The sequence below is a fragment of the Anopheles coustani genome, chromosome 3 (genome assembly GCF_943734705.1).
Source record: "Anopheles coustani chromosome 3, idAnoCousDA_361_x.2, whole genome shotgun sequence".
Classification (NCBI taxonomy): domain Eukaryota; kingdom Metazoa; phylum Arthropoda; class Insecta; order Diptera; family Culicidae; genus Anopheles; species Anopheles coustani.
The window spans coordinates 19751451-19778179 of NC_071288.1; the positions used below are offsets into that span (position 1 = coordinate 19751451).

Here is a 26729-nt window from a genome sequence, read left to right on the forward strand (position 1 = left end):
ATAATGGTTGAACAATCGGTTCAAGCTCGACAATTCATTTTTTAATGTTAGAAATGCCTTTGAAAACATTTATTGTATTTTAAAATTAATTTACCCAGACCAAAAGAACGTTTTTAAAATGTCTGAAAATAGATTTTCTCTTGGGATTACGTATCCAGGAAGCGGAAAATAAATAAAAGAACCCAAAAACACCAGGCGCCTCCATCGTCCACCTTAATTTGTGTTGATCTAGGAACCAAACGGTTTCAATTTTGGAAACCGTGTTCTTTTATTTTTGTTTTAAAGATAAGTTATTAACTACGTCTAAAACTAGTTTTCTTGATAACTTTGTGTTACTTTTCCCGTTCGCTAATGCTTACCGCAGAATTTGGCAAACAGATTAAACTGATCGTAACGAACTGCACCTTTAAAAGACAGCAGAAAAAGTTCACTAAGCCAAAAGATAACGTTAAATTTTGCGGACCCAACACCATCTGGTCCCTGGTGCTGGATATCCCGAATGAATGGCTGGGCACTGAAGCGCTAGTGTTAAATTAATCCGCACCACTTTTGAGGCGAAAGTTCGTTCGACGACGTTGGATGGAGAGAAGAGAGCGAAGAATTAAACTTTCCCCCCCCCCCGCTAATAGTGTAAAATTAACCGGCACCGTAAACGAATTTAAACCGCACGCTGGTTCCATTCCGGAGCGGAATCGAGGTTAAAACTTTAGCCCCGGGTGTTAGTGAACTTTTTCTTGAACGGTTTCATCCTCATCTGGTGGCGTTGGTTCTATCCACCAAGTCAAGTAACAGTTTTTCTGGCCGGTAAAATTAGAAAATCAACGATATTTCTGAGAGGGATTAAACATGAAAATTGAGTTTATCGTATTTAATGAATTGAAATTGCCCTAACTTTACGTTTCTTGATAATAATTGTTCGCAGGTTCATCCCTTAACGAACTCCAACACACCCCCCCACAAAGATGGAACCGATGGAAGCGCGGGTCGCAATGCTGCAGGACCTGAAGATCCAATCGTTCGACACGATCCGCTTCGCCTCGTACCGGACGGCCTGCAAGCTGCGCTACGTGCAAAAATCTACCAACCGTAAGTTACCGACCCATGGGTTCGCGTTCTCAATAATGGCCACGTTTTCGCTTCCCCTTTTCCCGACAGTGCATCTGGTCGACATTTGGAACGTGATTGAGGCGTTCCGGGAGAATGGACTGAACACCCTGGAGCCGCAGAATGAGGTTAGCGTGAGCCGGCTGGAGACGCTCGTGTCCTCGCTCTACCACAACCTCAACAAGCGTCTCCCGCCGACGCAGCAGGTGCACGTCGACTCCAAGGCCAGCCTGCTGCTAAACTGGCTGCTGGCGGCCTACTCCGGCGACAATTCGGGCAAGATACGCGTCTTCTCCATCAAGGTGGCCCTCGCGATCATGTGCGCCGGCAAGATGGTGGACAAATTGCGTTGTAAGTAGTAGGTGGGACACACACACATGCCGGGGAGAATGATTTTCATGGGAGGATTTTGTTTTCTCGTTGCAACAGATATTTTCTCACAGATCTCGGACGGCGCCGGGCAGCTCATACACTGGAAGCTGGGTGACTTCCTGCGCGAGGTGCTCGCCCTGCCGGCGGCCGTCTTCGAGTCGCCCACTTTCTTCTACAAGGAGGGGCTCGAGTCGGAGATCTTCCCCGTGGAGAACAAGATCACGGTGAACGACTTTATGGCCGGCTTCATGACCGAACCGGGGCCGGCCTGCCTCGTGTGGATGCCGCTGCTGCACCGGCTCGCCACCGTCGAAACCGTCGTCCACCCGACCGTCTGCTCCGTGTGCATGCGGGAGAACTTCACCGGCTTCCGGTACCGGTGCCAGCGCTGCCACGGGTACCAGCTGTGCCAGGACTGCTTCTGGCAGGGGCGCGTCTCGCTCAACCACCAGAACGACCACGAGGTGAAGGAGTACTCGAGCTACAAGAGCCCGAGCAAGCAGATCGGCCACTCGCTGCGCAAAAGCTTCCGGTGCGTGCCGGACAAACCGAACCAGGCGCTGCCCCGGTTTCCCGAGCAGCCGGAGAAGACGCTCAACCTGTCGCACATCGTGCCGCCGTCGCCGCTGCCGTCGCACAACGGTTTCCCGGACGGCGGCATACCGGGACTGTACGACCGAAGCAGCACGCTGGACTCGAGGTACGCTTTGGGCGGGGAGACACGCACTTCGCTTGTAAGAATTCGTCCCACTAATCGATGGTGAAACCCCTTTTCCAGGGCCACCGGACTGTCGCTGGACAGCAACGGAACGTCCGGAACGCGCGGAGCGGTTAATTCTAACGACGAGGAGCACAGACTGATCGCCCGATATGCGGCACGGCTAGCGCAGGAGACGCGAACGGTAGGCAGTGCCCAAAAAACCCTTCAATAACTCCCAAGCAATTGAGGTCTTTCTACGTGAAGAACGCCTTTTGATGGCACATTCTGGTACACAATCCTGTACCGGAATCCTGCAATGAGTGTGGGATGACCTTTAACTCAGATAGATTTCGATCGCGAATCGTGTCTATTAAAAACGGAACGAAACATATTCTAATGATTCAATGTTCGATCTCCAGGAAATTACATAGCATCGCTTGGTTTCTGTTTTGAGCTTTAGTTCAGGAAACATACTACCTTGAAATATTTTCCTGCATTAAGTTATGCCGATGGGCATTATTCGAATTAGAAAAAAAAATACTTTGATAAACTAATCCAACGCTACTATTAGAAAACGAAGGATACAGTAATAGCCATCATGACGATCAACGAAGGAGTTATTGAATTGAAAACCTTTACGTGAAAATTGACTTCCCATAATAAGTGATTTTTTAACATTAAACTTTTTAAGTAAACCACCAAAAAGTGCTTTAAAAGTTGCCGTTAAAAGAGCAATTCGTTTATAACTTATATTATAACTGTATATTAATATTTTTCCCACAACAGTCTTATGAATGCAAAAAAAACTAGCAAGCGATCCACCATCCGTTTTATCAACCTTCATGACTAACAGCATTAAAAGTTTGTTATGTATTGCTTATCTTAACACAGTTTTTTCATGCGTGAACTGCCAAGCGATTTTAGCACACTTTTTTAGTATAATCTTTTATGGTAAAATGTTTTATAACATTTATTAAATCAACGTTTTTGATAGCCAAGCTAACACTTCCAAACTTCCCAAAGAATTCGGTTTTATTGTTACTCTAATTTTATTTATTACAATTACAACCTTTTTAGGATTACAAACTTTTTAGAACTATGTCAACGTTGCAAAACACCAGTTATTATAACGAATTGCATTTATATTTATCATTAATATGTTTATGTTTATCAACGAAGGACAAGCCTCCATCACCGTTGTCGTTTTTCCTCTTCCAGCCGGGCGGCTCGGCACCGGATCCGGTGCAGATAGGGCTAGACAGTTCGCGAGCCCAGCGCGAACTGATCATGCAGCTCGAGTCGAAGAACAAGGAAATTATGCGCGAAATCCAAAAACTGCGCCGCCAGCAGGAAGCGGAACAGGTGGCGCCGGAAAGTCCGGCGCTGATGAACGAGCTGCGCGCCCTGCGGCAGCGCAAGGGCGAGCTGGAGGGGCACCTCGGAGCGCTGCAGGACTCCCGCCGGCAGCTGATGGCGCAGCTCGAGGGCCTGATGCGGATGCTCAAGAACCACCAAACCCAGAGTCCCCGCTCGACGCCCAATTCTAGTCCACGGTCGGGCAAAAGTCCACCGTTACCACAAGGTAAGTACGCCCCATCGGTCGGCCTGGATGAGTCATTAATTCGGCAATCGCCATTCGTAGGGCCACCGATGCCAAACCAGGGCCCCCGGCAGGGGCCGATGAACCCGGGCGGGTCGGGAATGCCACAGAATCTGCCGCCCGGCATGCTTCCACCCGGCGTGGTCATGCACGGCGGACCGGATCCTCACATGGGCGGAATGGACATGCGAGGCTACGCTCCGAACGGAAACAACAGTAAGTAGCGCCGCAGGGCTCGCCAGAAAATCCGTCAAACCGGTCCTTTCCGCATCTCTCCCTCTCTCTCTCTCTCTCGTGTCCCGCGCAATGTCCTTTCCTTCCGCAAGCAAACGCAACTAAGCTAAAACAAGACCATTAAAAAACATGCTGTTAAAAGACGATCCATCCATCACGACTCGGGTGGCATCGCCGGCTAGAGGGTGCGCGGTCTCCTGACCACGGAGGTAGTGGGGGGCGAAGGGGTGGTAAAAAACCACCCCCCTCAAGTCAACACCCATTCGCCGTTGTTAGCAAGCAGCGCGCTCGCTTAAGCTTTCTTCCTTCCGCCAAAAGTTTTCGTTGTGTGCGTTTGTCTGTAACTTTCGCTGTAATTTAATATCGTGCAGTATTAGTATCACATTCAAATTACTATTTCAATGTTTGTTTTCACGCTAACAAACCCAACATGAAACAACACGTTCACACTCTTTCTCGGTGTCGAGAGGTTTGGTTTACAGTACATGGTGTTATATTTTTTTATCACCTTCTGTTGAAATTTTCCTATGTTTTGTTATAACTTGAGGTAAAAATACGGTTGGTTTCCTTTTTTTTAAATACTTTTAAGCTGACTGGATTTATATTTTTTATCATTCTAATTTTCATTTGTTATTTGTGTCACATTTGAGTCATTTTCTTCTTAAACACAGTTTACTTTCGCTTCTTTACCATCATATTCTCGGGGGGTCAGGGTTAAACCATCTCCCCGTCAACTTGGGACTTCTCCAGTCACTCACTTCTCTCACTTCCCCCTCTCGCCCCCTTGGAGAAGGATAATTATTAAAACGTTCAATCTCGCCCCGCATCACCTTCGATTGCGCATTCAACACTTGCTTCCAAGATGGTGGCCATAATGGTAGCGGTGGTGGTGGTGGTGGTGGTCTCAGATCGAACACCGCCGCCGTCGCCTGTCCACCATCGGCCGCCGGACGGTCCGATCTGCACTACGCGGCCGATTCCGTCTCGAGCGCGATGTCCTCGCTGGTGCGAGAGCTCAACTCAGGTACCCGCACGACATCATCCACTCACGCTTTTCTGTCTCCACTTACCCACCACCACTCTCTCTCTCTCTCTTGTACCTCTTCTTCTCTGGGTTTTTCTTTTTATTCTAATGGCACCGCAAAACTCAAAACCTCTTCACCGGATGTTTTAAAAATCACCATTTCCATCACCACCACCACCACTCAGTGTTTGCCGTGGCCAGAAAAGGGTTCAACTCCACCACGGGGGGGACCCTTTTTGATCGTCTATATTTCCTTTTTGTCACACTTTTTTCCCTATCGAACACAGCTCCCGGATGTTTTGTCTTTTCGATTTTCAAACATTTTCTATCTTCCAATTGCTTCTGTGCTCAATGTGTTTCTAAATGTTTTATTTCAAATTTCCTTCTCACTTCTCACTAATACATAGTACGCCTTTTACGTTATTCATCGTGCAAAAATTTGAAAAATTTGTTATGGGTTATATGTCGGAATTTTTATCGGAAACATTTTAAAATTTTCTCATTCGCTACCTTTTCCATGACTCTTTGTATGTTTGTGTGTATGTGTTTGTGTTTATATGTGCACGTGGCTATGTGTGAGCACGATCTTGACTGAAACATTGCGCGAGCGCCTTAACTAACGTTGACCAAGCTTAGAGCCGAAATAGAGCACAAAATGCCGCAAGGAAAGGTCTCATTATTGTCAAACATTACTACCGCATCAGAACGAATCATGGAGGGCAGTACACATTTCAGACACACAAATCCACCACAAAAACAAATGAAACCAATTTTAGTTCCATCTTCATCAACATCATCAGTTAAGGGATCGGAGACAGTTCTCCGGGTTCCTTTGCATCGGAGATCAAAATGCCTTTAAACAACAAAGCAAAATTATTCTGAACTCGTTTCGCTTGTTCGCTGCGATAGAATTTATTTATTTCCATTTCGATGTCGCCCGTTTGGTAGTTTGGTTTTTCCTGTTTTGCTTTCATGTTGGACATGCAAAAAACCAAACCCGCCCCCCTACTAATCTTTCACCCGCCATACACCAAGTACCACACCAATAGCAGCTTCCAGATAGGCGCGCTACTGCTCTTCATTCCTTCATACCGGCCCCGCCCCGCCTTCCCACAGACGTTCATCTAGATTCGGTGTTAATGTTGAATGTGTTTTTCTCTAACTCGCTATTTTCGCTACTCGAAGTAGAACTGGTAGGCGCGAACTGCACTGTCGTCCGTTTTGGCCATTATCAATGTGCGCATGTGTGATGAAACGCGTGAAGCTGTAACTCTTTTATCAAGCTATCCTGTTCCCAAAAAAAACAACATTACAATTAAGTAACGCTTCAAAAACAAAACCCGTTTCTCCACGTGTCCGAAGCCCCACACCGTTGGGCGATCGTCAGACGATCGATTCGGTACACACACTCTCTTCGATGTAGCTTCTCAGAAGAAAAAAAAACGCCAAACCAAACCGAAAAAAAATCCCAAAACCACCTTCCACCGATTCTCGCTTTCTAGGTTCCTCCCCGCCGGAAGCGACGTTCCTGAAGGAGCGCAGAGTTTAAGGGAGGAAACACGATCCGGCCCTTGCGCGCCGCGTCGGCTCCTCCTTCCCTCCAAAAGACCAAAATTCCGGCCGCGCAGTATAAATCACCCTCTCTCCCACCGATCCGACCTAGCGAATGGACTTCCCGACTCGGAGGGGCGTGCTCTCGCTGCGTGAGTGAAAAAACCGGTGCAATGTGAATATCTTCCGTACGCTGCCTTAATCTGCAAGGCAACCATCTGTTGGCTTTAATGTACTAATCTTAAACCAGAAAAAGAAACCATAGGAGATCGTTGCAAAAAGAATACGCAAAGTGCACACGGGCACACCCTGTGTTAGTCTGTGCCAGCTCGATACATACAAAACGGCTTCCAAAACGTCTCTAGAAAAGGATAATAAATTTTACTCGAAACAACCTTAAAAGCCTGCTCACACATCAATGCTAACACATTCACACCCAACACACAAGCAACATACGTTCGTACGGACGTACAAACGCCAAAGTAAACGAGTTGTTTTGTTTTTTTCAAACATTTAATACCTTTGCTGCTCTTCCTCCAAGGATTGAACCGTTTTACTTTGTAAGAATTTTGCATTTTGTGTTTTCATTTTTTGTTTTTTTTTCTAATTCGAATTGTTTTTACATTTTTTACTAAAACTAAAAGTATACCAACACGTATTTTCTGATCCAAACCCGCATAATCGACCCCTCCCGTCGATCCCTTGCAGACACCAAAATTATGCGAAAGTTACCGTGCAATATCCTGACACACAACACAACCTTTAGGAGCACGCAAGGGAAGAGTGCACGTGATCAATGCATCTCCTCTAACACCAGCATCGATCATATTTTGATGCATTTTTTTGCGTGCCATTTTTTTTATAAACTATCATTCAAACGGTTTGTTATGTAAATTTAAATCCGGTGTGCTGCCACCAACAAACACCTTTTTACCAACCCATGAACACAAACTTCCCGTGATATGCAAAAAAAAAAACAACAAACCCACACCACAGCCAAACTTGCTGTACAACCCAATGCCTATAAAAAAAATATATGTTTTGTAATTTAACTCTAAAACACACAAATTTGTAACACACACGATCGTAACAAATTCGGTGTTCCGTTTCCGTTCTGTTTCACTTCTATTCGCATGCGCAATGACAATGATCTACAACACGCTCTACAAAACCACGATCACCACCATCACCATCACCACAAACAACAACCACTATCGACAACAACGAAACGACAATGTTGTCTCTCGAATGCGCCGTTTGTATTTTTGAAAACAAAAAAATAACCATTTAAAAATGTGCCAAATAACATAAACCAATATTCGTGCAAAATAACCACTGTTGAACTATCCAAACTAAAACCAAAACTAACCACAAAACTCACCCACAACAACCATCGATCATCGTTGTTTCTTCCCAAAAAAAAAACAAATCAAAATACGAACAAAAAACTGCAACACCACGTGCCTCTGTGTGTCCGTGCGTGTACGTTATGCGTTTGGGGGCGGGGAAATGTGGGTGGTACTACAGTTTTCTTTCCCCACTACGATGGACATCTTCCGCCCGGCGTCATGCACAAACCGCCGTTGCGCTACTTTTCAGAGGGATCCGACGACGATAGTATTCCGTCGCAGCACGGCATGCGCCACTCGCTAGGTAAGCATAAACCCATTCCCGGCTCGTTTCTATGATCATTCAAAAACAAAAAACAAAATAAACAACAATCGACAAACGAGGAAATCTTGAGCATCCATCGACACTGCCCAACCGCAATCGCAAATAACGATCGCACGTGGAAGGCCAGATAGCTTCGAACTCTCCTGTGTGCTTTCGGAAAGTAGTGGCTTCCGTCATCTTCTTACTTTTTATTTTGGAAAACAATTCGCAAAAAACACAACCAAACAACTTCACTTTCAAGCCATCTCAATTCAAACTATTTCAATCTCACGAAAGTTAGGAATCCATTTGGGGACATCGTGCAGGGATCCGTGCCAAGATTATTTTTTACCCATTGTTTCATGTTAAAATTGTGTTTCGTACATTGTCACAAACAACTGCAAACATTCACCTCCAGAGAACACACTATCGGGGGTTCAGTTTTCGTGTTTTATTTTCTTCTTTTTGCATCGACCATGTTGTTTTGTCCATGTTCCACCCAATGCACAACCGTACACTGCAGCGTTTGATCTGTTTGGCTGTTTGTAGAGGAATGTCCAGGAGTGGAATGACCATCAACTCGCACCATGCAGCACCGAACACAAACACCCGTCTCTCTGTGTTGATGTCATTGTTGCACAGATTTTCTATTTTATTGTACAGAAGAAATTTAATCAATCAAGAAAACATAAAAAAAAGCATTTGCTTACAAGAAATAATTAACCAGCTGCTAATTTATACTAATACTAACTACTGAACAGAAAATTCATAACACAACTAACAAATTAGAGATGTAGTAATTCCATCAATTAAAACCTCGAAGGCAATTAGGAAAAAATAATACCAAAAAATAGTAACTAATACTTTTTATTTAGTTTACTGCACTTCTATTTCCTCGTCTTTATGTATTGAACGAACGCAGCATTCGTTTTGTTAGAAAGAAGCATGAAAAGCAACAATGTCGATTAATTTTTATCACATGTATGTGTTTTACTCTTCTTTTCAGATTTCGATGAAATGCACATGACCACGCACGAGTGGAGTGAAAAGGTGAGTAAGCATACTAGAAGTGCAATATCAAGATGAGACATTAACGTTGTTCTTCCCCATTTTCCTTATTTTTTACAGGACAACACACAGTGGCAGGAACAGTTTGCCGCCTGGAGTCTAAACTCTCAAAACCAGTGAACGAAAAGGAGCACAAAAGCTCATGGAAACGAGTCACGGAGTACCCGATTGTACCCGCCGACCAGAGGACTGTAGTTCAAAGGAATATACGATCCTTAGATCGGTGAGGTAGCCAAACAGAAGAAAACCCGCACACACGTCATTCAGCACACGTGGTTGCCTTCCGATCGCGGCGGGGAGAAAATCGATCGCGAAACTTCAAAACTGAACCATTCCACAGAAACAGTCATGGAACTGGAAGGTGATACTGTAGGATGGTTTGCAAACGAGAACGCATTAAAAGCATATGACAGAACCATTCGATGAAAGAGAGAAACAACCCCTGAAAATGGAGCGCCGTATCTTGCCAGCAATTAGAAACGATTGTAGATTTCATTTTTACCTACGCTTGCCCCACGGGCAGGTAACAAAGGGTATTTAGTCGGTTAGTTCTATCGCAACGTTCCCCTGTAGTGTTTAAGTTACGTGATGCGAAAAGTTTTTTATCTACGTCACATTGAAAGGGCACAAGCTGAGGATTTCATTTGTTACAGGAATTTGTTACATCCCTCACTCGCATTCGTTTTTTATGCAAACTTATTTGAATAAAAGATACCTCCTTACGTTGTCCATTTTACGCTTTTTGTTTGTGTTGTTTTTTTTTGTTTTATATGTTTTATGTGTCGTCTATTCTCTGTGCAATATTCATTTCTAAGGCTTAGACATAGACATATTAGCGACCTAGCAAGAATTGTTATCGTTATCATTGATAAAGCGTGCTTTGTTACAAATGGAAGCATTTTAATCCAACCAAAAGGCTGTCCCTGCTTATAGCGACGCAAGGAAAGTGTTCTTTTTATTTAAAAAAAAAACTTGAGCAGCATTAGGATCGATCGACATCATTAAACGATTATCGCATATCATCAAAACGATCAGCAACATATACACGTACCATCTTCTAGACCATCTTGTAATCTACCCTATATCATAATCATTTTCCGCTTGTTCGGCCAAGATGCCCAAATCGTTGTTCTGCCCGAGAAACTTTAAAGTGGAGCATAACAACTTGGCAAGTTTGAGCAAACGTTGCGTGAATCACACAATCTATGCGTGAATGCAACAGACTCAAGCGCAAAGTAACTTAGTCAAGTTTAATTTGACAACTTATTAAAGGCAAACAAGCTTGAAAAGATGAAATATCGCGTAACATATTACTAGAGGAGCAAAACGGTAGGAGCAGATTTGGCTGCTCGGGCAAGGAGGTAGGCAAAATAATCAAACAAAACTATAACTTCAGGTTTAAACAAAGCATCAGTATTCTCAATAAACATTATTTCAAAGAGACGTGAAAATACCTACATTCGGTGGAAACAATTAGGAACAAATGTAGCAAAATTTAAACGTACCAATAACGGTAACAAAAATTAATAAAATACCCCAACAACGATTGGTGTAAATACATCAGTAGTGTAACAAAAACAATACACGAATAAACTAAAAAAAAAAGATCATTCATGAGCAAACGGAAACATATTTCACACCTAAACCTTAGCAAACAATTGAATAAAACACGACATCTTTCCAAGGAAAAGTAAGTTCCAGGACAACAGGTAGGACAGGAAGTCTTATAGAAAACTTATACCAGTAGCTAGCAAACAACGATTTACAATTACGAGCGGGAAGCGGATGCAGCTTTCTACATCACCCGATGTACCTTTTACTATTTCGCATCCTGTACGACATGGCAACGACATCGTTAGACCACCGTTCAGAGAGTGATTCCGTTTTTCGAACTAGTTTTATCCATTTTCTAATGTTTACCCTTCTCTTCAGCTACCCTTTTTCTAATCTTAAAACCATGGTTGTATGGTGCCTCTTGTTGCTTTACGGTACTCTCCGCCAAATCGCTTGCGTGAATCGTAGCTAAACGATTGGCATGTATCGACGAAACTAGCATAATGTAGGCAGCGGTTCCAATGCTGGGAAAAGCTCCATGGCCGTTAGGGGAAGAACAATTCCTCACAGTAGAATCGAACACTAGGCGCCAAACGTTACTGAAACCACGATCATTTACTACGAGTTCAAACAGTTGTTCAAAAATTCGAACACCCATAATTATGTAGATAGATGAACGTTTTAACGGATACCGAAACCCCGATCCCTGACCATATAGAAAAATATACCTTCTTGCGGGAAAAAAACATACTGAAAGAATGTGACCTGGCGATGCGTACATACAAAATATTTGAAAACAAAACACTCGTAACATTATTTCATAAAAATAGTTGTTTTAAAAACGGATGTGGAACGGATGGTAGAAAACGATCCCAAACGTACGTACATTATCGCAGTTATCGAAAATTCTTAGTGTGTTAGTACAGGAAATTATTTATGAATTCAATGGCATGGTAATGGCATAGCTTTTTGGGATATTTAAAGGAAATATGTCCAACACAAAAAACCCGATACTCAAAACTCTGGATGAGAAGCTCGAGCTCGAACTCTTCAAGAAAAGTAAACGCGACATGTGCACAGCTGCGTATGGAATTATGAAAAACAGTAAAGTAGCAGGAAAAAGGGACAAATTAAAGATTCAAACGCGAAATAACGGAAATACATTACGAGCCGGGACAATGGTGGCATGTTGCACTATTTCGCTGTTACGGAATAAAATAAAGACTAAATGATAACAATACACTTACCAATGGGGATTTGCTGTACACTCCTTTTCTTGTGTTCACTTTCTCGCGGGTCATTCTTCTCGTTCACTACTTCTTCGCGGGGTGATATTCGAAAGGAAAGAAAAAAATCCTAAAACCACTAGGTAAGGCGGCAAAATATGTCGCATCGGTCACCGGAACGGAGGCTTCTCTTTTATTCCATGTAATCTATTTCAGTCTCAGAGGAACGAAAGCACGGGAGCACCTTTCTTGTTCCACTTTATTCCGGAAGATGGTTAGTTTGCTCTTTTGCTTCCGGACGTTGGGCGTGATGTTATTCCCGAAAGGATGGATTCTTTGTAACTTCTGAAGCTAACAAAATCGGTCACATAAATAACAGTGACACAATAGCACATACACCTCCGATGAGTGTCGTTGATGAGATGAATGGTCAATCGAAAAACAAATTAGTTAATTAACGGGAAATTATGGGTAGATGGGTGACGTTTACGCAACCAGCTTTGACCGCGTGGTGAATGCAACGTAGGCAACGAAACCGACCAGACCGGTGGCCAGGATTTCCGAGTTGATCCAAGGACCCTTGTACGCACCGGAGAAGTGAACCGAAACGGTCGTGAGGGGCTTCACCGAATGAACGTCCTCGCCGGCCCGCTGCGCCTTACGCACCGCGGCGAACGATTCCTCGTCGAACAGGCGGATCGTGTACGTTCCGCTGCCGGCCTTCTTGATCTCCTCATTCCAGCTGACCTGAAGGTGACAAACCACGTATGTATGTTATTAGAATACCTCTTTTCCTCGGCAGAAAGTGCACTTACCTGGTACTTGTTTTCACCGAGACGCACAACCGGTGCCAACTTGCCGAGGACCTCGGCGAACAGGGGCAGCTTCTCAGCACCAGCGTTCGAGCACTTCAGTGTGAACTCCGTCACGAAACCGATCTGGCTCACAATCGTGGCATCCGACGTGGAATAGAAATTTGTTTGAACCTGGGGATTCGTGCAGGAGGTTGCCGTGGCAAAGCCCAACACAGAGCAGGACAGCGCAATCGTAGCTAGCACAAACTTGAACATTTTGTTGGTTGGTTGGTTGCTTAATGCACAAACTAGCGTTACTCGTAGGTAAGAGGATGGCGATTTGTTGATCGCAATGCGAAAACACGGTGGCGTACTGTACCGGGGACTGAATTTGACTGCGAATATTGACTTGTTGGATCTTTGACATTCCAACGTGGATGTTCACGACAGCAAGGTTACTAGAGTGAAGCAGTACTTGCTGCATAAGGTTAGTACAATGAATTGACAGACAAATAAAGTGCCATTTTAAAATCTTGATTTCGAAACAATCGTTGATAGCAAAATGTTCAATTCATAGGAGGACCCAAAATGGGTCTTCGGAATCTTTTTGAGGCCATTTATTGACGACGCCTTTCGTATGAATATTCATATAAATTTACTTTATTGTACGATTCACCTCTTGTCAGTGTCTCCCATAAAGTCAATAAATTCTGATGGATAGTAGCGTTTTCCTTTTTATTTGTCATTATTCTTTAAACAACTGGGTATCGAAATCATAATAACACAAAACCAACACCTCTTCTTCATTATACTTGTTATGCATACATATTCTGCTTGTTCAATATTCAAAGAAAAGAGCTGTTAAAAATATTATCACATATCTTTGGGCGGATTTCATGGTGTGAACTTATATTGGGAAACACTGTACTTCACTGCGATTTAACGGCTGCGTTCGTTCGTACGCAGCCGTTGGCTGCACACAGCTTAGAGGTTGCTATAACAATGTCAAGGTTGATAAATACTTATTCGAATCCGTTCGTTTCTAGTTTTGAATGGTTTTAAATGCTTTTCCAATCGAAATATGGTAAATCATGCCCATTCAACTTACACTTGTGTAGCAATTCAATTTTAACAGCTCTTTGGTTTGATTTTCATTGGTGTTCCAGCGTAACTCTTCGCCATGGGACATGTATTGTTAACTGATTATTAACTGGTTTCGTATTTAAATTCCTCCGGATCATTTCTAGTACACATCCATTCCGGCGCAAAGACAGAGACAATTAAGATTGACCGCCCGTCTATCACGGGCACGCAACTCAAGCCAGCGTTTCTGATTCGGAACAAACATCTCCGGGGGCAGTGGTGCTTTCTCGTCGGCAGTTTCTGAAACGATATGATCATTTGTTACTTGATTTGTTACTTGAACTTGATTTGTTACTTTGAACAGGTTTTCCTACCATCGCTCTTTTTGCCCGCTTTCGATGGACTTGGCAAAATGGATATGGTTTCCTCGGGTTTGCGCAGCAACAGTTTGCCCACCCCTTCGCACATCCGCAGCACCTCGTGGTGGCTCAGCGTATCCCGTAACCGTTCGTCCAGCGCCTCGCACGCATTGATCCACTCGGCAACGCCATCAAAGTCCTTCAGCAGATTCAATGCCCCGGCACTGCTGAACTTGGTCTTCTTCATGTAGATGTGATCCAACCACGCCTCGCAGATGATCTTGAGCGTTAGCTTCAGTATTTCGATATCCTTCGTCGCCTGGATGACCGGCAGATAGATCTGGTTGAAAAAGTACGAGACATACTCGTTGGCACGCTCCTGCAGGGCCTCCGTCTGCCAGTGCTTAAAGTACGGGAAGCAGAGCGTCAGCGAGGCCAAACTCGTCGTGCGGCAGACCGCCGCCAGCACGTCGATGCATTCGGTGCAGGTTGCTTTTAGTTTGATAATATTTTCCTTGATCTCCGATACCAGTTTCGCCCGGAGTGCTACGCAAACCTGAACCTGCACCTCGAGCGGATCGTCCGCCGATAGCTCCGGCACGCGGATGTACTGCAGCTGCTCCAGGCACAGCCCGATGTCGCTGTGGACCACCTTGAAGAACATCATCATGTTCCAGTCGGTGCACAGTGATCGGGCCTTGTTCGCCGCCCAGATACGCATCGAGTGAATGGAATGATCGAGCCTATGCAGGACCGGAATCTGTTCGACAAGCGGTAGCTCGTTGGCGATCGTACCGATGTCACAGGTGTTTGAGAGCTGCACCAGCTGGTAAAGAAGCTCGCTCCAAACTTTGCCGCAAATTGTTCCTTCAACCTGAAATGGCATAACGTAGGTATCATTAAGATCGGTAGAATGTAATACCATTGTTTGGACATACATTTACGCTCTTTCCGCAAAACTCACTCTCCTCAAACGGAAAGTCTACCGGCAGGCTCGAAGAGACCACCGCCAACCGGAACTGCTTGTCCCAGATCGTGCTCGTCACGTGTACGGTCAGCGTTTCACCCAGTCCCTTCAGTGTCGAAAGAATCGGTTCTGGTGCTTCGTCCGGCAGCAGCAACGATAACCACTCGCGCAAATACTTTGCACAGGCCGCCGGACGGCAGGCCAACGGAGACGAGCTCCACCACAGCACCACGTGCTCCAGCGTACCACCGATCTGCGTCCAAAGGCCTCGACTTCCCCGGTTCACCCACTTGAGCAGTTCCGATTTCGTGAGCTCCCGATCGAACGCCGACGGGCAGAACTTGATCACCTTCATTATGACGTTTGCGACGAAAATCTCCTCGTCGGCGATCAGATTTTCCAGCAGATCCATCCCGTCCGGTTCGTTCACGAGATAGTTGATGGAGTTGTACGCCACCGCTTCGGCGGCCATCTCGTCGAAGAAGTTTATAGCGGGATCCTAGCGAACCAAAGAAGGGAAAAACATTTGTTTTTAAACCGAATCTCGACGAACACCATCCCACAACCTTACATTGTGCTCCGATGCATCCGGTTCGCGAGCTTCCGGCCTAATGATTGGCGTAACGACCACCTGCCTTCCCGGCGTCATCTTTGGACGCGCGTGAATATCACCACTCGAGATCATGTTCACGCTCGCCTTCCGCCGCACGTTCATCTCCTCCTGGATCGGATCGATGTGCTTTCCCCCTTCAGGACCCTGCAGGTTGGTCGTTAGCGCTCGTAGGATCTCCACGCTCGATGTGTCGGAAACGTTGTCCTCGTGCGCCACCGTCAGCGCACCCTTGCAGGTGGTCAGCAGACAGTTGATCAGCGTACTGCAGCACTCTTCCGCCCGCTGCTTGGTGATGATCTGCAGGATCATCCCGATGTCGATCTTTTTCGGCGCCGACATGAGCGACGGGAACGAGTTGCTGCAGATCTGAGCGTTGGTCTGCGTGCGCGCTTGCGTTGTTTTCTGCGCCAGGATGACACTCTCGTTGTGAAGCGTGCAGAGCAGCAGGGCCCCGTCGACGACAACCTCCGAGCTGAAGGTGGCAGCAAGCATGAGCTTTATCTGCGGGCAATCACAAACACAAGAAACATCCATCATAACGTCTCCCCGTTGGAGAACAACTCCTCCGACCGAGCCCTCCCTTTACCCACCATTTTGTTAATGATGAAAATCAGCTGAAAGTTGCGCTTCCGCAGGTTCTGCCGTATCAGGTGGGCCTTCCGGTTGAGCAGGATCTTGAAAAAACTACGCTCCACGTTCTTGTCCGCCGACGAGGCCGACATCCGAATGAGGCGCGTCTGGACGTGGGCCGACCGTTCGAAGCATTCGCGACTTTGTTGTAGCAACCGTTCGAATTCCTGTTCGACAGCAACGAGGGGATGTGCGGGTGATTAGGTGTGCGGGTCCGGAACATATACATTTGAATGAAATTCGCAAGGACGCGATGGATTCGACCGGCCGTGCTCCTAGACGAGCAAGTATGCTACACCACGTGGCGCTAGCTTTAATCCTTAAGAGGTAACGGATGTGACCGAACCTTTTCGTTCCGGAGTTCGCGTTCCGTGCTGGACGGATTTTGCGCACCGAAACATTGTGGGCTTGGCTTGGTGGAGGAAACACTGAGTGGCACTTCCCCACCGGCGGCGGTGGTGGTGGTGTTGGTGTGCATGCCCTTCGATCACGAACAGCCTGTTTAGCTGTATTTCATTGAACTTCGAAAATTGAGACATTCGAGGACGAGCATTCGTCGAAGTTCGTCTTTTTTTTTCTATCATTCCAGTGAAAGCTATCACTCATACCCGAGCACCAAAGTGAACATCTCCGGTGATCGATACGGCAAATAACATCTATTTAATTCAATATGCTTTCCCTGCGGACTAGCCTTTGTTCCAACTTACTTGCCAGCCAGCAGTATTCGCGGCATTGGGTCAAGGATGTTTGGAGCGGAAACTTTCACCCGGTTCGGTTGTGGAGCTCGCTTTCCGCAAGGTATGATCAAACCGAGCCGCATTTGCTTTCTACCCAGGCCATTCCAGGGAGTCACTTCCATGTGGAATGTCAATCGCAATTAGGTCAAATATGTGTAGAGCAATTTAGTCAGCAAATTGGAATAGTTTTGTTGAATGCCTTTTGTTTCGAAATGTATGGGAAAGGCACGCCAGAACTCGACCATGTTTATGGCGATCCTTGAATGTTAATGGGGCATGCTTTACATGAAAAGAATTCTTTAAGAATGGAGCTATTGATCTAATATAATCTAAGGCTTTTAAAGCAGGTAAAACTATACTGGTTCAGATTTTAAACGTAACGCAAATATATAAAAGTATTAAAGATTTTTTTCAATTGGTGCAAACCTGACAATCAACACTAGTCAAATAATGCGCAATGTGATTTATCCTCCTTCCTTGACTCGGAATTACCTAACCACAAATCAAAGGATATGGAGTTCTTCACCCCAGCAAACCGAAATCCATTCCTTTGAAACCAAGAAAGCGCGCCGCGTGTATCAACGAAAGAACATTTGTCCATTTAATGGCCGTTTGTTTGGTGGTTTGTTTTTCATTCTCACATTACCGAACACGCGAGCGCGCGAATGACTTGCTTTAGGTCCTTTGTCCTTTTCTCGAACGGAACAGCCATTCTCGCCTTCGCACCGCCTGCGCCATCGTCACCCTTTAATAACTCAATATCAAGGCTTCGGGATCGGAGTTCGCAAAGAAGCACCCTTCGACGACGTTCAATGTCGTGTCCCGCCGATTTACGGTCGAGGATGGCGTAACCCTGGCACCCCCGACCCCAACACTTTCCGGTGGTGTACTTGGGCGATTGGGTATAATTCGCACCGAAATCGATGATCGGGCTCTCCGCAACGGTTTGGAAGTTGGGCAAAGCACTACTACTACTTACGTAGTAATCCGGCAGGTCGATGTTGATATCCGTGGCGAACTTTTTGCCCAGTATCCGCAGTTCGCGCTCGAGCTGGCGCGATTGCTCGAACAGCTTGATCACCTCCTGGTGCTGCTTGGGAAGCCACTTCGATGTGTTCATTTCGCGGTGTTGGTCAATTCACTGCACAACGAACGCTGACGACCGCAAAGGTTCGCTAATAGGCATGGCCCCCCCACAAAATGTTGGGTAATCCGAGTGGCCAACTTGGAACACTTGGGTGGTTCAGCACACAAAGCACATTCGGTTGCGGACACCAGTACTGCTGCGGAAAAGTTACGAAATTAGGTCATCATTTAGCGATGATGCACACGCGATCCGAGACCACACCGACTCACTCGTACTCGCCTTACCGGGACACACGGGAAGCGAAGATGTCCATGGTTATATCCGACCGCTGGAAGTGCTTGAGACGGTGCTACGGTGCTACCGTATGCGCCAACATTCGACCGGGAACTGAAACCGAAAGTAGGATTCGCCGTTGCCAACCCTCGCCGACCGTGATATTGGCAACCTTGAATTTCCGATCCAATACTCACCTATGTTCGGCGGAATTCAGCGATACCAACAACTGCTTTTCCTTCCTAGAGGTGGTGTGTTTCTTGGTACCCTTTATCGATTAAGCACCGCGAGGAGAAATCCCTCTGAACGGGCGTTTCCGATTGAACCCGAACCCGGGTGTCCGAAGGAACCGCGCTGCAATCTTGAAGCCCCCGCAAAAGTCAAGTTTACTCCACGTGCCCAAAAGGCAGCTCCGCCACTGCAGCACGAAGGTGGTGGTGGTGCTGGTTGATTGCTCGTTCCGTATCCGGTTGCCATAGTTTCCCGAGGATGCGCCCACCTGATCCGACGATGGATCGAGCCGAAGCCGACTCTACGCCGGAGTCCGTTTGCGTTTACACACGGTGGCTCAAACCATTTGCCAGCGCGATGCATTTTCTCAACTCTTCAAATAATGATCAAAGCAGCCGTCGAAAATGAAAGTACATTCGACACAGTGTTCTTTGTTCTGGTTTACATTTTAATAACTTATCGATCAATTTTACACAGAGTCGGGGTTTTTTTAGTTTTCCTCTTTTGTTATCATCGCTCCCGTTTACGGTTACAGTTTTCTTCCTTTTTCACGGATGTATTTCCTTTTTTTTAATTTCTAACGTCTACATCCACGTCCACGTGTAGCTTTTGCTGGCTCAAAATCATTTTACTTTCATTTTTTCCTGTTACTCCATTCCTACACTCCACCACTTGTCATGTACATCTAGTTATTGTTTAAGTATAAAGAGAGGATTTCTTGTTGGTACATTTTGTCGGGTATGTTATAAATAGGGTTGAACAACTAAACAAACAATGTGCAAATAAAAATAATAGAAAACAAACAAACAAAATTTATAATAAAATTAATAATTTAAAATAATAAAAAACTCAATCCTAGCGCAGGTGCGGTCTTCTTATGGGGCCCGCACCCGTTGCCTGATGTGATCATTTCTCTGGTATCCTTTCCGAACGCTTCTACGCTTCTGCTACTACTGCACTATGGCCACACACACACACACAAACAAACACATGACAGAGGTCGTTCCGTTATTCAGTGCTCCTTCCATCGTTAGTTTCAATCGGAAAACACTTTGAAATCTACAGATAAATTAGTTTCGCAAAAAATAATGTACTCCTTTCACCACCCAAATGGTGGTTTCGAGTGCAGGATCTTCACCGGAGAGATCCTTGAACTTGCGAATTGCTTCTTAAACTAGCTAAAAAGACCATTCCATCGCATTTTCTTTTGTTCTTTATCACCCTCGTCGCGTGGTTCTTTTGTGTCGGTACTTCGGTTCAGTTCATTCCTTCTAGTACACCTATGTGTTACACAAATCTAATATATCCTACATTTGGAGGATATCTTCCAAACAATTCCATTGTTTCGGCCAACTTCTTTTAAAAAGGTGTATAGCTCCATCCTGCCAAATACATGTGTTCCCTAAATCACTTCCGAGTTCTGACCATTTTCTATTCCATGCAGCATATCAATTAATTTGTTTCGAATCAATTTTAGGATTTTGTGGTGTTATATGTAGCAGCAGTCATTTCTAGCACTTATTATTTTGTGTAGCTCCCTCATTCGTTTCTTTTTGCAACGTATTTATGAGATGACATCAAGAACAAGACGCCAATTATTTTCCCCACAGACAGATGAAAGAAAACATATTTCAAAAATTTCCGAAATATATGCCACCCGTTGGACTAATAACAATGATTTTTCCTATGAAGCTCACACCAGTATGAACATAATTTGTTAAAGTAAGCTCTTCATACGAAAAGGATAACCTCTGGTCAACGGCCGGCTCTCGCGAGAGCGCTTCAGAGCTGCAGGAAGGCATCAGGTTAGTGTGCATCAAACATAACATAACATGGTCGCTCGTCAGGACAACTACTAATTGTCGTAGGGTTTTTGGCTCGCAACGAACTCGAGGGAAATTGCCACCATTTCCGCGTGCGCTTCAGCCACAGTCAAAAGTAGAACGATATGAAACACATTCGAATATCTAAACACGCATCAAACATTTACAACCGATGTATGGAGAATACTTTGCTTAAACCGGAACTTGGCTTACTTTCGCATATGCATGGCGGCAGGATTATGAAATATCGTGTTTGTGTGTTTTTCTTTCGACTGGCAGCGCATGCACACAGTTTAGATGAGTGTAAAGTTTAGCTTAGTAATTTAGCACTGATATAACTGGACTAGATAAGACTTACACAAGTAAACTATAACCTAGATATGCGCATGAAGATTTCCATTTTGTTTTGTTTGCTTTTGCTTTTCCCGTCGCGGGAGTTTATACCAAAGTTCACATTTATGTATTACACCACCATGGGGAGCTTTCTAGCCGTTTGATTCATCTTTCTTTTCCGTTTCGTTCGTGTAACCTTATTTACAGACAGTTCCTCTTACCTACTATGACATCGAGAGTACTTTTTCTACCCTTAATCTTACAAAATCTACTTTGATTCCCTAAAACGTTATCATATTGTTGTTTCGGTATGGTTTTCTTTTTTTTTGTTTTGTTTCGGTTTATTCATTTCCGTTACGTTTTTGTTCATATTTGCTCTCAGTCACATTCCTCTATAATTATGAATCGCACAAACGATCGTTACAGTACTGTGGTTGTTTGTTTCGGTTATCATGTCTATGGTAAGTTATCTGCGAATGGGTCATGCTGAAGGATTAGCAAACCGTTGGTGTGAGTTTGTAGAAGAAAAAAATCACCTACTTACACCAATCCATCTCCACCCATTACAGAGTGTACGGTTCTATTATTATTCTCGTTTGCTCAATTTATCAAGTCGTCCCTTCCGTAGGGATGTCAGTTTCAGCGTTGATTATAAAACTAATCCTTCTACAAGATGGCCACTGGGTACACAGTCTCTACCACTGCAACTGCTAAGTCCTTCTACAGAGCACGATCCACTAACATACGCCAGCCATACGGGGTATAAAGATGCTCGTCACGAATTGAATAACGATGTGAGGGGGGAGGAGAGGAGGGGCTGGGGATGATAAGGGGACGGGATCGTATCGGGTCGCGCACCTAGCGTCTATCGGCGCTTCTTCTTGTTGCGTCGCTTGCGTAAGTACCGTTCGCGCCAGCTTATCCTGAGGCTGATCTTTTCACTGTCGCTCTCGTCACTGTCGTCGCCATTTTTCCTAAGAGGACAATTCAAACACAATCATCTTTAATGTCCGCTCGGGCTGGGCACGAAGGGAAGTGAAATACGGAAACGGAACAACGGTACAGAGGGGGGGTGGGGGGAAAGCCTCTCCCCACGGGACAACACACACGTACACACGAATGCAATGTATCAGGGTCCGGCGATCTACTACACAGTAGTAGCAAGGGAAAATCGGGAGTTCAACAATTGGAATTCTTATTCTTCGTTTCTCGTCAACTTCACCAAACGAGAAATCAAATCCTAAACCATTTCTTTGCTCTTCATCTCTCTCGTTCTGAGTTGAAACTGAATAAAGCTATACATTTTTTTGTGTGTGTTATAGTACAGATGTCGATTGCGTTGATGGCGATGATGATCGGCGTACGGTTTATGTTTGATGATGCAGATGGTCAGGATGAGCCGACGCGATGGCATTTACCTCAGCATTGTAACCTGGAGGCGATGGAGTTGGCAATGTAAGTTCATGAGAAGCACGTGTATGAATAAGCATACGCTAGACGAAGATCGACGCTGGTGTGATCGCTTCGCTTTGTGAACGAGTCGGCGGACGGACTTCAACGCTAAGACACAATCTGATATCCGAATATCTGCTAACTTTCCTGCACATGAAGTATATATATTGTTAGGGAATTTGCATACGCGGTTATGCCTACCGACGAAACTGCTTACTGCAACGCAATTGGGGCATGAAAACAATAACTCATTCAACGTGTCCCTTTTCCGGTCACCCACGTCACATCATCTTTGAACTGGCATTTAATAGGCTACAGTAATCATAACGAAACAAACATTTTGGCACCATAATAAAGCTTATAAGAAAAAATCTAAAATCTACCGTGCTTGCGCTGGTTCTATACCTCTTGCAGGAGAACATTCGGCACATTTGCACAACGAAGAACGAATCTATCGTCCAGCGCGAACAACGAGGAACCGTTATTGGGCCCATCGTTAAAATCAACACACCTAATTGACCTAACAACTAACTGCAAAAAGATAAGACCATTGAACGGATATACCACCCTATCTCATGATAGTAGTATTTCTGCTACCCAGCACTGTTGGGCATTATAAATAAGGTCCCGTTATATATAAAGAGTGCTAGAAAAAAATCCTAGAATGCGTTTACAGGTTTAGTCTAACATCTGCTTTCCGTTCTAGCTCCCCTCCCATCTCAAATATGGCTTTGTGACGAATCCTGTCCTTGTTCTTTTTGTCGTAAGCTATAAAATCCTAACATTCTTGGCCGGATGGTAAGCTATTTGCCTACACAAGTTCTTCGGGTCCTAGCGCGTGGAAGTGGTAGTGTTTGTGCATGCCCGCTCGGTACGCTCGCTGCTCGTGATACCTACAAGAAAAGATGAGCCAAAGGTACAAGAATGATGGTGACAGTTCACGGCGAATGGCTGTGAGAGATGGAGATTTTTTTGTTTTTTGAAATTTAAAAAAACGCTTGCAACGAGCGTAAGCAAACCACGCACAGACATAGGAGGAGGGCGGCATGTGCCATGGATATCCTGCCAGATGTCGCTAAATGTTACGCACAATCCGTACAACAATCAATCGATATTACTGCAGCAGTGCGAGCTAATGGTAACTGGTCCAAAGGTGCCTCATACAAAATAACAAAGCTAGGAAGTGGTTTTATGACTTCCAGCGACAACTACTAGCAGGCTGATGGGGTTTGTTTCTGGTTTTAAGTTGTCACAATGATTACTTCATTTGCTCGCTTCTGCTACTGGCTATTTGTTAAAACAAGCATTAGGAGTGTCACTGATGTACATTCACTTATATCCGATACACATCGACTTTCAGTTAAAGCGCCTCTGAGTAGTATTCGAGTAGTAGTGGCCGAGTTTGGCGTGCCTGAAGTTGTTGGCAATGGCTGCTAGTAGCAAACTATCGCTGTAGCAACCGTATTGGCAACGAAGGTAGTGGTAGGTGGTAGTAGTGGTAGTAGTAGCAGAAGTAGCATTACCGCATTGGCAATTTCTAGCAACTAGCTGTGGTTATGCTAATCGAGTTGTTGTTTCCCCTCTTGGTAGCAGCAATGGTAGCATTGAGTGTTCTGTGTTGTATCCTATCACCTCCAATCTGTTCTTTCTCTCCCCCTCCTTAGCGCACCAAATGTGGGTCTGTATGTGTGTATGTGTGTTTCCAAAGGATTCAGTTCTGTGGTTTCCAACAGCTCGCTTGCATTTCACTCCTGGTCCGTCCTGGTTTTCTTCGTGCCCGTTCATTGATGCGCCCCGGGAGCTCCGTGCGTAAGTATAGTTCAAATTAGTGACGCCGTTGACGTTGACGATTTGTGTGAACGATGGTGCACTTGGCTGCCGGCGAGCCTAGAGTCGATCCAACTGCTCCTGGATGGCCCGTTCGGCCCGTTCGAAGTCCTCTTCCGACTCGATCTTCACCGATTCTCACCACTCGTTCAGTATACAATCATCCAGCTGTGACTCGAGTATGTCAATGTTTGGCTCGTAATCATCATCCTCATCATAAGAACTGTTTGCAGTTGATCGATGCCGATGGTCGATCGGGAGGCGGCGTGAGGAAGGTGGTAGTAGTTGTTTCAGTTCATGTTGGTGTGCATTTACGGTGTGCGGTTACATATGCGTGGCACATAGTTTTCGTTTTAGAGGGCGTTAGATAATGGACGCGGCAATGTTTGTCATGTGATTTTTCCATTTTGGTTTTTTATCAAAGGATGCACCATCGATACATACACACACACACATAGCACGATACACCGAACGAGTCCAATAGAATGCGATTTTTACGGTTTAGAGGAAGATGTATATAAGGAGAGAGAGAGAGAGAGAGAGAGAAAGAAAAGAAAAAAGAGATGATATTAATTAGTACATCAACAGCAGCGCGGTGTAGATTTAGGCTAATGGCAGATTAGGGGATTTTATCACGTGTAAGGATAGCGATTCCAACAGTTCCTTCTATCACTTTGGCAATCATTGTTGTGACTAAAGTTATAAAAGCATTAATCTGTTGCTCAATTCAGGATGTGCAAGATAGAAAGCAGTCTGCAAACGAATTTATACGCTATGGAATGCGGTAAGTTGATGATGTTCGGAAAAGCGCATTTATTAGGATTACGATTTCAAACGCAAAAGTAATAATTAATTTCAGAACAAACATAGTCAAAGCATAGTGCGAATTTGTAAGTAAAGCTTTGCTGCCAAAAAAACGATAGTTTTGCAAATAATGGAACGACAATTTTGCGAATAACATGTGAACAAATAAACTCCAGCTGGCTGGGAATAATCACAGAAAACAAATTGATATCTAAGTAGAAAACATAAAGCTGTACCATTGTTTACATTTTCACACTGGACAGGAAAAGTATAATTTACATAGGACATAACACAATAAATTAATACATATTTAAATACACAATGTGCAAGGAATATGCGGTAATTACTCAAAATTACAAACAGTATATATGAAACAACTAAATATTACAAAAAAAAAGATTAAACAATAAAAAAAAGGAAAAAACTATAATAAATTGCCACGGTGAGCTACAGAACGTAAAAGGAGGAAGGCTTATCAACCTTTTAGTATTGCATGATATAACCTCATATTTTACATACGTAACACGGTAGGAATACTACAATTTTCCATGTATCCGGCCGCCTCGAAGCAAGAGGGAGAGAATTTTGACACAGCACACACACAAACACACACGCACACACACGCACACACACACACACGAGTGCACATCTTACATCTTATAAAAGCCAATATCGTAAATCGAATTAATTTGTTAACAACAAGACCTTCATTTATTGTTCAGTTTGACCCAATACTAAAGTTTGTAACTATATACAGAATTCAAAAATGAATGCTAAACTAGTTGAAGAAATATTCTCACCAATTGTGTTTCACTTAAAAGATATGTTAAGGAAAATTAAAAATTGCAAAACCCCAAAATAGTAAAACGGTCAGATACACACTCTACATGTACAGTATTATGAATTTCCGAATATCACCAAAGTCAAGGGCCAATATTGAACAAACGTGAGGAAAGACTGAGACACATAGACAGGAAAATAGACTGACATAAAGAGTTTGTACAAAAATGTGTAGAGGAGCAAAAACAGACAAACAGCGACCGACACAGAGATAGAAAATTGGTAGAGATAAAATAGAAAGAAAGATACGAATTACACGACAGGGTGGACCGGGTTTTACGGGGCCCCAAAATAACGATTTGAGCCCCGACAAAAATCGTCCTGATACAGGAAGCACACCAACTGACAGGAAGAACCACTGTCGGCAAGCACTGCCAAGCTGCCGATGATCGGAGGTCGTCTAGTACAGAAAACATTTATTTCGCTTTAGCGTTTAGCATTTTTCTACGTAAAATTTTCAGCTCTCGCCGGCCAGTGGCATTCTAAAACTCCTTGCAGTAGCTGTCGATCCCACGCACGACGCATTCGAAAGCGCACAGACACGCAAACAGAGAGAAGTAGGGTGAAAGGCCAGATAGTAGTAGATAGATCAGACGAACAGAGAACAGTCAGAGAGCGGGAAAACGTAACAGATTGTGATAGAATACGAAAAAGAATGCATGATGTACCAAACAAGAGCAATGTACAGGGTAAACCAGGTGGTCTATCTGCGAAAAACACTAGATAAAAACAGAAACCTAACCGAAGGTACAACAATTGCAGAGCAATAACAACTCATGAAAATAAAGGC

At 44.5% G+C, this 26729-nt stretch overlaps 3 protein-coding genes across 3 annotated transcripts; 1 reads left to right on the top strand and 2 right to left on the bottom strand.

The window, feature by feature from the left end:
* The first annotated feature begins 962 nt into the window (after positions 1-962).
* LOC131272065 (dystrobrevin beta) lies at positions 963-9438 on the top strand. Its single transcript, XM_058273686.1, has 10 exons — positions 963-1086; positions 1156-1455; positions 1534-2176; positions 2255-2378; positions 3395-3758; positions 3819-3992; positions 4873-5034; positions 8113-8238; positions 9245-9288; positions 9367-9438. Exons 1-10 carry the CDS (start codon positions 963-965, stop codon positions 9424-9426), a joined length of 2121 nt encoding a protein of 706 aa, XP_058129669.1. The 3' UTR covers positions 9427-9438.
* A 2788-nt stretch (positions 9439-12226) lies between these two features.
* On the bottom strand, positions 12227-13243 carry LOC131272083 (translocon-associated protein subunit delta). Its single transcript, XM_058273701.1, has 2 exons — positions 12902-13243; positions 12227-12833 (listed from the first exon to the last, which is right to left on the bottom strand). Exons 1-2 carry the CDS (start codon positions 13154-13156, stop codon positions 12573-12575), a joined length of 516 nt encoding a protein of 171 aa, XP_058129684.1. The 5' UTR covers positions 13157-13243; the 3' UTR covers positions 12227-12572.
* Positions 13244-14028: 785 nt separating this feature from the next.
* Positions 14029-18389, bottom strand: LOC131272082 (uncharacterized). Its single transcript, XM_058273700.1, has 6 exons — positions 18249-18389; positions 16493-16699; positions 15861-16403; positions 15261-15788; positions 14338-15196; positions 14029-14263 (listed from the first exon to the last, which is right to left on the bottom strand). The coding sequence occupies exons 1-6, from the start codon at positions 18387-18389 to the stop codon at positions 14124-14126; spliced, it is 2418 nt and encodes an 805-aa protein (XP_058129683.1). The 3' UTR covers positions 14029-14123.
* Positions 18390-26729: the final 8340 nt, after the last annotated feature.